The sequence below is a fragment of the Saccoglossus kowalevskii genome, chromosome 19 (assembly GCF_978046115.1).
Source record: "Saccoglossus kowalevskii chromosome 19, keSacKowa6.1, whole genome shotgun sequence".
Taxonomy (NCBI): Eukaryota; Metazoa; Hemichordata; class Enteropneusta; family Harrimaniidae; genus Saccoglossus; species Saccoglossus kowalevskii.
In genome coordinates this window covers 6,048,585-6,065,134 of record NC_140659.1, presented here as the reverse complement: position 1 = coordinate 6,065,134, position 16,550 = coordinate 6,048,585, and the positions used below count along the sequence as shown (strand labels likewise).

At 34.4% G+C, this 16,550-nt stretch overlaps 1 protein-coding gene across 1 annotated transcript; it reads left to right on the top strand.

Annotated features, from left to right (window-relative positions):
• Window positions 1–6,524: 6,524 nt before the first annotated feature.
• On the top strand, window positions 6,525–12,216 carry LOC100376980 (sphingomyelin synthase-related protein 1-like). Its single transcript, XM_002737502.1, has 4 exons — window positions 6,525–6,961; window positions 10,250–10,367; window positions 10,896–11,046; window positions 11,912–12,216. Exons 1-4 carry the CDS (start codon window positions 6,525–6,527, stop codon window positions 12,214–12,216), a joined length of 1,011 nt encoding a protein of 336 aa, XP_002737548.1.
• Window positions 12,217–16,550: the final 4,334 nt, after the last annotated feature.

Here is a 16,550-nt window from a genome sequence, read left to right as displayed (position 1 = left end):
AGACAGTCGCAATATTTTTGTAAAGATTTACAAGATTTGTTGTTATACTTAGTCTCCGACTTATTGTTGTTACTAAAATTCGAACATTTTGTGAAACTGTAGAAACAACATTCAACAATTGCGAGCAGGGACAAGAACATATTGGTAATAAATTAAAACAATAACATCAGAAGCATCAGTGTTTATATCGTTCCAGTCAACATAGACATTCCTTGTGAGGCTAATATGAAACATGTTTCGAAGATACGAACAATGTGGCAATGACCTTTTCTTGAGTTGTGTTTATTTCACAATAACCTTCGTCCGAAATACGGATTTGAGACAACGCATCTCATCGTGACCTTCTACGCAACTTTATATTTTTTATACGTAACATACACCCGCTTTGCCTACTTTGCACGTTACTTTTGCTGGCATTTCTTCCAACTTTCCCGCATTTGTGTGCAACATTAGACACTTTTCACCCAATGTTATTGACTTTGCATGCATGTTTACAGATGTTCTATGTGATTTTAACGTAATATGGCATATTACCGGCCTTTTTATGAAGAATTGTGGATTTTGTACTAACTTTGTTGAATTTACATTCAAGTTTACTAACCTTCTCCGTAACTTTCCCTACTTTGCACGTAACATAAAGGACGTTCCACGTTAATTTACATGGGTGGCATTCAACTTTCCCGTTTTTGCATACTTACGCACCTTGTACATAACTTTACATACAAGTTTCCGAATTTTCCACGTAACAATACATATTTTGCGCGTAACATGACATTAAACGAAACTTTTCACGCCTTTCCACGTTACTTTCCCTACTTTGCACGCATATTTCTCCTTTATGAATGCAGCATTACGTACTTTAAAAGCAGCTTAACAAATTTCCTATTTGCAAACCTTCTAACTTCACCTATTTTGCACGTCGCGTGACTGTTGTTGCAAGTAACTTTACCTACGTTTGCACGTTGCTTTTCCGACTTTGCATGCAACTTTTCCGCTTTTTCTTACAGTTTACGCGCTTTGTACGTGCCTTTATGGACTCCACATGCAATTTTACGACATAACGGACGTTCCACGAGATTTTACCAACCTTGCACACAACAGCATTATGCACTGTGTATGCATCTTTTAGTATGGTTCTGTCGCAACTTTGTCGCCATGGAGCAGGGCAAGAACACGGATGAGAATCCTTCGCTATATATTTCCAACAAATGTTCCTTGTATATCTGATTTTCTGACGTAGTGCCTGGTAAATAATTATGTCAATGTTTACAATCGTGATGAAAACGCTACATTTTACCAGACAAGCTTTACGCCCAAGTGTACATAAAACTAAACCTCTGGCTACTCCCCACTTCGACCGCTGCGGGCGTAAATCAGTTCGCATGATCACGATAGAGGGCGTAGTTGTCTCACCCCAACATGATATATACCACAATGCAATGTAAACCCAAATAACATACAAAAATTTAACCCGGACAGTGTTACTTATACTTAAGGCGATTAACACAAGTTCATCCGTCAACTCAACCCAAGTGACAGAACTAACCCTGCTAACCCTGGATGTGAATCCACTAACACAACGAGTGGACATTTTGCTTAAATGAATCGTAATTCGTAATTCAAGCGATTCCTGTTTCTTTCCTTTTCAGAAAAAAATGTTTTCATTGAACCCCGTGATAAAGATTAACCGAAAGAGAGACGAGGCGTTTCAATAACGCATGCGCATACGTCTTTTCCTCATGTGATTGCAGATACGATTACCTGATGCGTCCTCTTGTAGATTTTTTTGCTATATGGCGTTTGGGGCCTGGAACCAGACACATATGTCGTATGTGCGCCCTCAACTGACACATATCTGATGTTACAAAGGTCAGTCCTCTTAAAATAGCAAAGGGCACAGTGCAGTGCTGCGCATGGATACGCCCATTGTCGCCTTCCTCTTCTAATAACTATTTGTATACAGGATCCGTCCAGCAGCAACCACTGCATTTATATGCTCCAAGAGTCTGTACATTTCCTATCTAATTTGACGTCACAGATTGACACAATATGAAATATATGCCAAAAGTAAGTATTCATTTATTTACATCACTTGATCACGTGATTATCTCTCAGATCTACTGTCATTTCTTGCAATATATTGTATTTTAATGACACTGGTTATACGTGAATTTAAGTCGCATGGAATCGAATATGTTCTTACAAAAATGATTCATAAAAAGCATAGAGTGTGCTTGACTCTAACAAAGGTCACGAATTTAGTTAAAGATTAACAAATGCGGTAGGTAATATAATACACTTGAAAAACTATGAGATCACTGTGAGCTGTGACCACAGCAAACATTTCAAACATTTCTAACATAATGTATACTTGTATTTTATTACTCAATATTAAGAACTGACATTGAACTAAACTCCATTGTGTCTATTCCACAAAACATCTTTATTTGTATTTTCTTAAATACAGTCGTTTTTTTGTGATGTCTTAACGGATGGGTTTTTGATATGCCTACACGTGTATATGCATACGCCCATACACATATTGACTCGACTTACTTCCCAAATGACGCTGCGTTTTCACGTGGAAACGACTCTAATTGATGTACATTAACCCACAATCATTAGATAAACCACGTTGTTATAGTAACTTGCTATGTAAACATTTAACTAGTACAAGCGGACAAGTTGACACAGATATCAGCCTGGGATGGGAAAATTCAGTACGAGTCAGTTTAACATCCAGTAACTGTACATATCCACTCACTACCAGCATAGCCCATGCAACACATCAACAGGTGGTTTCTCGAAACTGTACGATTTATATGAATAATTTTTATTGGTAGTTCGATCGTATAAATTGAAACATACTTTTAATTGTTTCTTACGACTTTCTTGACTATATTCACATTCAGGACTATGATTGATAAGTAACATGCTATAAAATGACTGACAATCATGTGAGTGTGACTAACGCCAATTTAACTCTGCGCAAATTGACCTTTTAAATTTCTTATCTTTGTAATCGTCGAGAAAAAAATTGAAATACCATATGTATTCTGAATATGTCCTAATTATCTGAACAAATTGCATGTTACAGACGGGACGTTTTTTTTTTCTGAAATTCAACCCTTGGAAAAAGCTGGAATAATGTTGTACTAGAATTTATTTTAATTATAATAAAATATAAGCTTTTAGTGTAGTAGGTTTCACCAGATCCAATTCCACAGTTATAATAAGAACCATTAATATTAAAATTATTTCATAATATGGGAAATGTACCCATTTGTTGTTCTATATTTTCTGTTTCTTGTTCATTATCTCCACTGGTCACCATGTCATGACCGCAGCTGGTTTCCATTCTTGGTAACCGGCATTTGTTTATTTATGTATATACGCACTTAGTTACAATTTATGTGGTGTTCTGACGTGGACATGACGTCAAATTCACATGCAATAAAGGCGCGTACGTGTAACCATAGGCTGACAATTTCAAGTTTCCATATTATACAAAAGGTGAGATTGTTATTTTGTGTTTAATGAATGTTTCACATAATTACACGTACATATCAATGTATGGGCAGGGTTAGATCTCATAGTTATCTCATAGCAATGTGATCAGTAGTTTACTTATTAATTGTGGTTTCTATCAATTTGAAAGCACGATTCGTGCTGTTTTAGTATTTAAATACTATCGAACAAAATCTAAATGTGTGTTGTATGCTCTTAAATGCCTTTCGCAATTAAACACGGAGTTTCAAATCTTTTTGTGGGAAATTTTATCCAATAACAACGTCAGAATACGTGTCACCAAGTCTTTCTTGGGCAGGGATATCAACGTTCTATGCTTAACGAATAGGCTTTCGTGAATTGGTTGTTAGATAAGTGTTTCGGCTTATTCGGATCTGTCGTCCAAATCTGTAATTCTTTTGCCTTTGTTTTATCGCTGATTAGACTTGGAAGCTAAATCAGAAAAGGTGATACATTCGTGCAGGAAGAAATGCTTACGCTCCAGGAACACCTGATTTCCTGTCTTTTTATAGGGTTCACGTTGTTACTTCCTTTGTATTTGACTTGCAGGGAGTGTTTTATGGATTGTTGACTTTCTGCATGAATTTTATTTGGCATGAAACGAGTTTGTTCTTTTCCTTAATTCTGAACTATTCAAATGAATGTGTGGGCATGCGCATAAAAACCGAAAAAACAAAGATATCAAAAGTTGTTAGCTTCGTGGCAATATTTTAAATTTAACATTAGTTTAAGCAGTTTGAATGTAATCAATATTAAACGTGATGAGTTGTCACGATTCTGTGTATCAGAGACGATTGTATTTCTGCTCGACATAATTGTAACGTTGGATTCGTACTTTTACAATGATCTGACCCAGTAAAACAAAGAATTGCGGTGGTACCGATTGTTAATTTAATTTAATAAAGTCAGGAAAAATTCACCATGAGTAATCACTTGGAGTAAATGATGTGAACAATAGCAGCGGTTTCATTTCTAAAATAAAGCGGGGAAATATTCGCATCATTATTAATAGATGCAAGATGGTGCAAATATATTACCAGAAACACAGTGCAGTGAATAACATGTTTCTCTTGTACGCAATTATTTAAATGTATCTCTAAAATGGGGAAGTTGGATTGTACAGTTTTGGACTTCCCCAAATCATTTGGCTATTAACCAGTAGATTCAAATGTTTCTTACTGGTTCAAATGAATATATATCATTACAATGTTAATTATTATTTGGTGAATAAATATTTTATTTTATTTTATATATATATATTAAATATGTATTTGATTTTGTGCTTTAGATTTATAAACGCCAAGTTACGTGATCAAAATATGACAGGGTGGCATATTAAGCCCCGTTTACTGGAGAGTTAAACACCATGTCAATTAATTTGAAGAATTATTTTTGCATTATTGTACGCAGATACTAAAATTATTATCGATGCTGTTGCTGTTGATATTTTTGAAACGTCTTGAAAAATGTAACATGGGCTCAAATTATAAATTAAGCATAATAAATAAATAAATAAATAAATAAATAAATAAATAAATAAATAAATAAATAAATAAATAAATAAATAAATAAATAAATAAATAAATAAATAAATAAATAAATAAATAAATAAATAAATAAATAAATAAATAAATAAATGGAAGCCATGGATGGGGGTGATCCACTGCACAATTTGTAACATATTTCAAATGATTTAAAATTATGTCTGTACGTCAGGCTTACCGCATGATTTTTAATTTAATATTACGTCATATTCCTCACTTAATGAGCTTAGAAGTATAGCAGTTAATACAGTAAAAACTAAAATCAACCCAGGCAACCAAGCTTCATTTGCATAATCCATTCAGTTGTTCTATTTTAAAAAATACAGACTGGTAATTTTCATATCACTGATTCCATGTCCGTTAATACTAATACCTTGCTATTTTTATTTTTACTGAAATTTGTCTAGACTAACTAGCACCTTCAGAATTTGTATTTGAAAGGATATACTCTTGAAGGGTAAAATAACTTTCATTTAACAAGTTAATTTTTGGATTTTTAATCCCAGTAAATACTCAATGCGCAATTTGACCTTAAATATTCAATAAACAGGAATAATCTCATTTCATAATTTGTCATTTATGCATTCAAATGGTGGCGCTCTTTAGTAATGTTGATTAAGTGTTTAGCCGGATTGTATACTTACAGTGCTATGATATGTCGTTTATAATAAATTGTCATAGAAAAATTAAAAACAAATTAAAATAGAAATAATTTGTACTGACATGTTCAAGTGATTTTAAATACAATCTTATTTTACATTCCGTTGAAATGGAATATGCGAATTTTCAACACTGTCGCTAATGCAGGGCAGAACAGGACCAGCTGCATAGTCGGCTGCATAGTTGATATATTTTGTTTGTAGCATTCAATATAATAATGTTGTATACAACACAATCATGTGTTCATCAAATCAATTTAAATAGTTAACAGATTTCAGTTACTGTCAAATCACCAGAAAATTAACTGTGTTGTTTTCAGTAGTGAATGTGTGAATGGCTTTGAGTTATGAAGGGAAATTCATTGAGGTAAACACATTGATGTAACATTGTCGCAAACAACAATTATGTGTAAACGGAAAAGTATATGTATTATATTTAGCATGTCGTGTGTTTACTTATTTCAGTTTTTAAAGTGGTTAATAATTAAACCGTGTTTATAGTTCTCAATTATTCTAGCTGTTATTTAATTGATATATCTTAATACTGAAAATTAAGTATTTTTCATTAAAAAATAGTGTAGTTCTTGTCAAGATTCAACAGAAAGCCACCATTTGCCATGGGATAGATACACAGAAGTTATATTATCACCAGTACATGCAACTCGTGTATGTAACTCCTCTAACTATATTTATATTGTAGGTTTATTGCATATGACTGTGATGACGTAGCTATCTCAAGTATATCTTATTATATATCTATTATATAAATATATATAAGAAGACAATAGACAACATGGTGGACGGACCATGCACACACAAGATGGATCGATGGACCAAGAATATAGCCAGGGATGATACTGTTTTGCTGATACCCATGCAACACGTAGAAAGTTCAGTGGACGCTATGACTGCATTTGAGAAACCCACCCCTGGCAACCACGGGATGTTGGCCGCCAACGGCGCTATTCCGGGGAAAATTAGGACTAGTTTCGAACCTGAACGATGGAAAACTGTCATGAGCCTAATTTACATTATTGTTGCGAGTTACTGTACCACATTTATTGAATCCGTTGTGCATGACCGAATGCCAGACGCCCAGGTACATCCACCATTGCCTGATTTAATCTTAGATAATGTTCCAATAACGCCATGGGCAGGCACAATATCGGAAGGAATTGTGGTTCTTCTTGTTTGTATGCTTATTACCATAGCAGTATTACATAAACACAGGTGAGTTACTAATATGATATATTTCTTTGCGTGGTGGCGGCTTGTGAAATACACATTTATTTTGCCATTTTTACATTTTTCATAACACGTAACCATGGCAGCGTATACATTTTTTACGTTATTCAAGTCATGTTACTGGGAAAGTTATCAACTTGGGTCTTGGATTTTGTTTGTGTTATTTGGGGGACTTGTGATTTGAAACCATCAAATTGTTCAGACCCGATTTCTCCGTGATCTATTAAAATCGCCAAAAGTCACAAACGAATAGGATAACAGACAAGTCATATTGTGTTGTACATTCTTACCCTACACAATAAATAGGACGGCGTCAGCAACGTAGTATAACGTAACACCCGGCGATATCTCCGTTTTGTCAACACACTTTGATTTATACGTAGTTCCGTAAATTAATCACTTGGGCAAATAAAGACATGAAATGCGTATACTCGTATCCTCCTTGACTCCAACCTTCATATATCATATACATTAATATAGTTAGAAATTCGGTAATCATAAAAGAATTTTCACTTTCTTCGATAAACGACGAAATGCCATATTATCAGGCAGTATTATGCAAAAACAATTCTTATAAAACCACATAATCGACGTATTTATTATTGAGTTCACCTCCATTAATATTATTAATAGTTAATATGTTAACTTCTTATGACCTTCCTCCCCAGCAACGCGTCAGGCACTGCAAACACTGAGTTTGCCTGTATGACTGACCTTTCATTATTTATTAAAGTTCATATTTACACTGTTCATATTTACGCTACATCTCAGGCAAACGGTTCTTTATTTGGATAGCGAGTATAAAATAATAATATATTCAATGGACTCACGGTCACGTTTATACAGAAAGAATTGCAGTCACTCTCCTTTGCGTCCATAACGCCGGAAGTATCTTTACCACCACAAACGCCATTTTGTGGTGAAACTCACAAGACTTTTACTACACGTATTCTTGTTGTGTTTTTGTTCTCTCTCACTGATTTCTTCTTCCTGGTAAACAAGTTTTAAAATATTGTATTGATAGTTGATAATGATAAATGCACTGTCAGTTGTGAAAACGGTTATCAAGCTGACCGTCCTGTCGATTTCCAGGCGAAGAAATATAAACAAAAGCACTTCGTAGTATTGACGACTAAATCGTCCCACTGTCACGCCGTTTGTGCAACCGAAAGTAAAAAATGATTTTCTCACTTTGAAAACAGGCAGAATCTATAAACAAAGCGGACGATTTCATCGGGTTCGAAAATCGAACACCTGCTTGGCAATATTTTGGTTGGGGTGCGTTCTCGCCGTCGCCTCGGGTGACGCGGGCGCCTGCCCAGTTTTCGTTTGACTGCTGTGACGCCACAACTGGGCGATTCGGGGCAATATTTACCACATGCGCTAGTCACGTTTCTTAATCAGTTGTCTGTATGTGTAATTTGATAACTTTAATAGAAGTACGAGTTTATATACGTATATAAGCTTCGTCCATTACTTTCTTACACCAACTCGAAAACTGTGTACATTTTATCAAATCACAATGTTTTAATCCCTTAAATTTAGCTACAAATGGAAATTAATAACAGGAGAATCGATCGATCACAGACATTACCTCGTTAAATACGATCGGTCATGTTTACAGGCTTGAAAAATATCACTCAGGCGATCGGTAACAAAACCCTTATCACGGCCATCTTGAAAAGAAAGTCCACACATATGCCAACTTAACAGACGACGTCATCTCAAGCAAATACGCATGCCTAGCAAACTTATTATTTGCTTTAGATGACGTCGTCTGTTAAATATGTAGATTTTAATTAATTAGTTTTAATTTAATTTATAAAAAATAATCTTCACTTTTTGGCGTTATTTTCTCGTTAAAACGAAAGAATTTCACGACGTCTAAAACGGAAAGTACTTATCGTAGTGTTATTATTATTATACAACCAAATTTAAACTGGATTTGTTGAAAATATAATTTTGTTGTATTTACCTTCAAAAGGATATTGTAAATATTTTTGTGTTTTGATATATACATATATATTCAATTTTGATTTACTCATTAAATATATTCATTGGTTTGTTCCAAAAACATCATATGTTAATATGAACAAAAAAGCTATATTATCAACATTAAAATCGCTAAATTTGTATTAAATTTCATGACGTCACATTGTTTATTTATATCAATCAAATTAATATCATGTTTCTTGTCAGAACATGTTTGAAAATTTAAATAGCTTCTGTTTACGTTTAGTAAACTATAATATCAACCAACTCAATTTTAAATTTATATCCTGGATGTCGCTTGAAATCCACTTAAACGTATACATATATATCACAAAGAATATATGTTAATGATATACATATATAAACAAATATTTACTCAGTAATTGCATGAAATCCACTTAAACGTATACATATATATCACAAAGAATATATGTTAATGATATACATATATAAACAAATATTTACTCAGTAATTGCATGAAATCCATTTACAAATAATGGGTTTTGTCGAGCACTAAACAAATTTGTGCAAATATTAAATAGATTTATGCTAGCAGCAAACAACATATTTATTTTATATTTATAAATGTAATGTAGTTCACATTATAAATTCTAATTCGTCGTTGGAATTGAACAGAAAAGTGTTTGGAAATGTTCGCGAATTGATGAAACCAATGACTGACAATAAAGCATCAGTAACATTACGAAATACTCACTCTCTGACTCGATTCACAGACTCTATTATGATTTGTACAGATTGCTTGTGCGGGCTACCCAAAGAGCACCCCATTTAAATGATAATTTGACGTCCGTGCTTCATCCTTTGATGGTTCAATAAAGCTTCTCTTCGAATTTAAACACAGGTGGACACAATTTAAATGCCAATGAGTATATTGTGAACGGCTTTTCATTTGCCATGGAAAGGTGTCTAAAACAGAACTCACTTTCATATCCAGGATGTTACTATGGAAACGTTCAAAGCAAAAAATGTTGTAAAATCAATGGGCTTAATTCTGTACTGACAAAGTTATCATTTCACATTTATATTATTGTTTCATACTTGGGGAATCTTGGAATGAATACATCCTATAATATTTTAAAAGCATAGTATCATCAATGTACTGAACTCGTAAATATATTAGTGTACTAATTATCATGTTATTACGGTATTTTCACAAGAAATATATATATTGTATTGCAAATATTCTTCAATAATTTACCTTAGTAAATTGATTGATTATATATTAATGTTATTAGTAACCATGGTTATTTCCTTTCTTAGATATATCGTGACTCGCCGATTTCTTTGCATGGTAGGTACTTTGTATTTGCTGCGAGATGCTACCATCCTTGTGACGTCACTTCCGGAATGCGGACAAGGGATCCCATGTATTAAAGAGGTATGTACGATATTATAGAATCAATTAAACTTTAGCTAGAAATTTTCAACCTATCAAAACGTGTATGTGCGTGATGCCCTAATTTCGGTGGTCATTGAAGTCGTGTCTTTTACAATGGTTTTAAATATTGTGTTTTGATTGCAAATGCGAAATAACCACTTTAACAACATTTAAGTAACAAATCGGCATACATGCAACTGGTTTATACACTGAAACATGTAACATACCTGATTTTCATATGTTTCTATGCTCAGAATGAACTTACTCAATGTATGGGAATCGGCAAGTAATGTTTTAAACTACTGCAAAATTAACACTACCAGGACTTGTAAAAGCAAATAATAGTCTGTTATCACAGTCTTGACATTTTATCTCAGGATCCTTTCTAGAGAAAGAAAATGATGTAACATTTTATTTCAAACAAATTGTACACTGTCCTCATATTTTAACGTTCTTTATCATAGTGACATATGCGTGTAATCTTTTATTACAATAATGATGGACACATCTATTTTTTTTTATTGACAGGAAGGCCGCACAAACTGGATACGAGCGAAAATAGCCTTCCAAACGTTCATTAAACTTGGCATGACGTCAACAGGTGGCAGGCTTTGTGGAGCTTACATATTTAGTGGACACGCTATGATGTTGACAGTCGTGTGTCTATTTATTACGGAATGTGAGTGTGTTGCTTTAATTTATTATCAAATGAACGTGTCACATTTCAAATTAACGTATCGACATAGATGTGTTTGCGCCAAGAACTGTCACGTTACAAATTCATTTTCTTTTCTTTTTTCGTGATTTTTTTTAATTAAAACAATATCCTCTGAGTTGTAAAAAAACACACGGAGGGAACGGGTGAGTACAGGTGACTACAAAAAGTTTGTTTTCCAAAGTAGGTGATCGATAAAAGTGTGAAGGGTTAAATATGAGCAATCGTCAGAAGAATAATTATGTAATTATGGGTGATCGATATGGGGTTGACGAGCCAAAAGTAGGCGATCGATGCAAGGTTGAAAGAAAAATTATAGGTAATCGATAAGAGGATGACGGGTCGAATGTAGGTGATCGATATATATATATATATCGAGGGATTAAATATAGACGTGTAATTGAAGTGTAATTGCGATATATGGCTGAATGGTCAATTAGTGGTAATCGATAGGCGAGTGACGGGTCGAAAGTAGGTGGTTGATAAAAGGGCAAAGGGTTAAATATGGACGATCGTTATAAAAATGAAGGGTAATTCTGGGTAAACAATATAAAGGTTAAGGACAGATTATGGGTAATCGATAGAAGGGGAGTGTCAAGCGTAGGTGATCAAAAAACGTGATGAAAGGTTAAATATAGACTTTCGTTAGAAGAATGAATGGTGAACGATAAATGCAATGACATGCGCATAGTATACATACTAACATATCGCCCCATACATACTGAGTTGGCAACACAGAGAATATTTTTGCTCAGAATTGCATAAATTAAAGAAATACTAAGAATCGAAATAAAACACACTTTCTTTTAATGTCTTACTTTTCACACAGATTCGACAAAGAAGTATTATTCTTTACATGTCGTCACGTGGCTCTTAGGATTCGTGGGAATGTTGTGTATTCTTGCGTCACATGGTCATTACACTGTTGACGTCATACTCGGATTCTACATTACCTACAGTATGTTCGTGCACTACCATGCCTTGGCAAGCAGTCCGTCACTGAGACGTCACTACAAATGGACCAAAATATGGTTTCCAATGCTATTCTTCCTCGAGTCAAACGTTCGTGGTTTCATCCCAAATGAATACGAATGGCCTTTACCTCTTCCAATGCGCTTTAAGCAGCTTTTCTGACGATTGCCGCTGGCTAGAATTGTCCGTAATTGTACAATCTTATCATTGCGCAAGCGGTCAAGATAGCCATTTTAGTTTCTTCTTTCTAGCCTTGAAATGGCTGCATTAATTCACTTTGTTTAGTAGCTTTCTTCCGCTTTATAGCTTAAATTCCTTCTATAATTTGTATAATACTGCATACTACAATTGCATGGGTTTGGAGTCATTCGTGATGCACGCTGATATGTCGTTTATCTTCCTTGCAAGCCAATCTAACATCGGCAGTAAAGCGCCAACTACGGTCTGCGATCCTCTTACATGTAAATACTAATACGCATGTTCCTTACTACTGATATTAACTCCATGATAACCAATGATACAGGGATAGTTTAGTTGACGAACCGGATCAGAGGATAATAGTAAACCGGTAATGTGGTTGCTACTACAAGCCTGCCCTCTGTGGTACTTCTTTGACATGCTCCGTTCTTTATATATATATTCTTTGTATGTACGGTGTGGTGTTGCTATAAAAAAGGTTCACATTGATTGGCAACCATCTTAGCTGACAAAATAACGCTCGCGCACGTCTCGATACTGACTCCACAAGCTGAATTTGCCTGACCAAATGATCCGCTGGTGCTAAGTGACGTCACATGCATACAAGCAGCATTATATCACCGTGACACGTATTTTCCTATTTCCGATAATTTCATAATTTTGATAAAAACTAGTTAATTTTTATTTTGTGATTTTTTTGTGATGTTGTGCTTAAACATGAAACATTGCTTCTATTTTTATTTTAGAGTTATATCATGTGTAATATACTTAACAAGATTATATATATTCGATTACCCATGATGCAATTTGACTAAGGAAAGGAACACGTTTACATTTCAGGGATATTCATCGCGTGCGATCGTTTTGGGGTTTCATTTGATCGTTTGTTCGAATTTCGTCTACGCACGCTGTTCAACTGTATTCACTCGGGCAACAAAGGCATTTCTTTATCTTTATAAATATTTATATATTTCACAATTTAAATTAAAAAAAAGAAGTTTCTGTTGGCCCATTGAATAACATCCGAATGTCATCGTTGCGGGCCACGCTCGTTGATTGGTTGATTGGATTCAACAAGCCGTCGAAATTTATAGATATTCATAAAGAAGAAAAGAATGTATTTGTTGCACCGAGAGTAGATTCGCTCGTGTACTCACTAAGATTCGCATATGTTCGGTTTCACTGCAACCTGCATTAATGATACATGTATTACCATTAAGGGAAGAAGTCGTTTGGCTGACGTCATACATTGTGATATTTTGATTCGCCCATATTTCAATCTACCGTTAGCTATTATGAATACATCAATACGAACTGATTTTGTAAACGTTCCTACCATGGAATAATATTGTGTCATGATTTATATCATATGTTTTAATGTGATTCAACTGGCAAATAAGTGTGAAAAATGACCAGTAAAAGAATGCGAGTAGTCCAGGTTCAACGGGCATAGGGTAACCATGTAAATAACACCAGCACAGCATAACAAATTATTTTTATTTCAAAGTTTCAGTACCATAATTCTAATTTCAAAGAAGCGGTCATAATTGTTTCGTACCTGTGGCACGCTCGAAATCACGCGAGATCTCCCAGGGCATTGGAAATAATCTATTATTGTTGCCAAGTGTTTTGTCTGGCCACATTTCATTGGTGGCTGCATGACGTCGTTTGTTCAGTTTCAAATATCATATCGCACAGTAGGTACCATTCATCCAGCCGTAATGTTGAGTGTTTCCTTGTAATCAAACCTCCATGTTGTAATATACTTAAAGCGGGAGGGTCGTCACCTGCGCACGCGCGGGAATTGAGTCCCGAGCGACGATAACAACACACGCTAAAAACGTTTGTTTGTAAACAATGACACGCTATGGCCATCTTACGCATGCGCAGGTGAAAACTCCCCCGCTTTAATATGAGAGAAAGAGATACATACTTGTTATGATTGTAATACCCAGAAAAAAATATGTTTCTTGTCAAAAAGTCGATGCGCACGGATGCTTATGATTTCTATTTTAAACTTGTCAAAACAATTGTACCTTTATTTTTTATGAGAATTATATCATTCTTTAAATTTGTTTCACTTCAAAGAGCACAGTTTTAGAGATGCGCTCGTTGACCAGTAACTTGAATGTTTTTTTTCCGGGTATTCGTGTATTGCGTTGTCTACTCAAACAACATGTCCATCTTATATGGAGGTGCACGTATTGCTTTATATGTGTTATATGTGCTTTAGAGCTGATATTGTTACTACTATTTGTATTCTGTTACAAATATTTATTTGTAAGTTCTGCTCGTGGTTCTATCACACGCGAATTCTTTTATAATAGAGCACCACTATTTAAATAGTACCAGTAGACCGATACGTGATCCAGTAGAGTTAAGAACCGATTCCTATTGTAATCGAACAAGTGTTTGGTCCAGTGTAGTAAAGGAGTTCGCGTTATATTAACATACAAGTAAGACTTAAATGGTAAGAATTATTCAAACTACTTTTGATAGCTAATCAGTGAAATTACTGTACCTCTGTCTTGTTTGTTTGTTTGTTTGTTTGTTTGTTGTTTTCAAAATAACTTATATTACTGTGTCTTGTAGGCTGGTATCATCAAAAGCGACTGAACAAAACACATGGCATTGACTTGTAATATTTGTGTATTATTTTAATAAATTTTACATTTTAATCACTAGTTTGTCTGTATTTTTGTGAGTTTATTTTTTGCAAGAATTTATTTTTACTACTGTAATTACCGATTGCTATATTGTTGGAAATAATAAAGTAGCGCCCTCTAGCGAAACCAAACACTGTTGTTTATTTCAACGGCATTGCTTATATCCATCCACATCATTTGGTGACACGAAATCACTTTCTCGCTAGAGGGCGCCACTTATCAGAAAGGTATATTTATATGGCGTACTGAATACTTGACCAGAAAATTGGAAAACCATCTGGAGCAGTGCACCCTCTATCGTTGGTCAGAAACATGTATCCATCCCATCTTTCGTTGTTGTTTTTTTATTATTATCTAAGACAAGTTTCGTAACATTTCATTTCACAGTTTACAATAATATGCATCACAACCCAAATCATTTGATATTCTGCTGAAAGTAAATATTTTACAAAAAAATCAAAAAAAAATCGTTAAAGATCGCAACGTTTTTATGATAACCGTTATTCTTACTATTGATTGTGAGATTGTTTATTCGACCCTTTGTGATTAACGATGCAATCATGTCTACTAAAAAACACACAATTATTTTACTGTTCATGTGAAAGAAGAAATAATACCATAAGCACAATCTAGCCCGTAATTTGGAACTGTAAGTCAGAGAAAGATGTGTGGATTTGTTAATGATGTATCTTTGTTTACACTAGAACCCCGCTTTACACGAGGCTTCGGCTAGCGAGTGACGATAGTTTTATTTATCACTGTAATGTATATTTTCTTTTATTATTGTTTATTTGTATTACTATTACTATAGTTCCTGGATCCCTGTGATATTATAGCACAATTTCAATGAAGAGCGTAGGTCACGAATTACGACACTATGCATTATGTCATGTGATTAATTATTCATGAAGACCGGCACGTTCGATTGAGGTACACATATAAGTAAAATAAAAATAGAATAGCGACAGATGTATTTATAACTTTTTACCAGCCAATACCATTCCCTGGAATTCACAACGAATCGTAGAAAAGTGTAAGCGAAGTAACGTAGTCAGGTTGGAATTGATGTTATCGTCTGCGCACATTTGCTCATATTTGATACGTTTTACGCGCTGAAGAATGTTCCTTTTTTTAAGTTAGTTCTATTTTTAGAACGATTTTGTAATTATTTTATGCAGAGTAAGATTGTGAATAGTTTCTATGTTTTTCTGTGTCAGATTATAAAAGTGATCCGGCAACACATTGTTACAGTTGTTCTTCTCCGCCATTAGCCGCGTGACATAATGGCAAAATTTAAAATACACTCAGCGCAACAAAGGTATTCCTTTTTGTAAATATAGAAACATTCTAGTGTAAGTTTAATCCAATCAGTTAATCAAAAAGCAGAATGGGCAATTACGTCACTTGAAACACTTCTAGTGGTATTGAATCGGCTAATAAGAATGTCTTATTTCAATTTAAATTGTCAAATTGATAAATATTTCTAAAGATGAAGGGATTGCCTTTGTTGCGGTGACAGTATGCAGTGCATTGCTAACCAATAGACTATATTAGTATGTGCATCTGGGTAACTCTCACATGTACCGTTTTTTGGACTTGGTTTGGGAGGGGTGTACCATTGCCCAACATTGG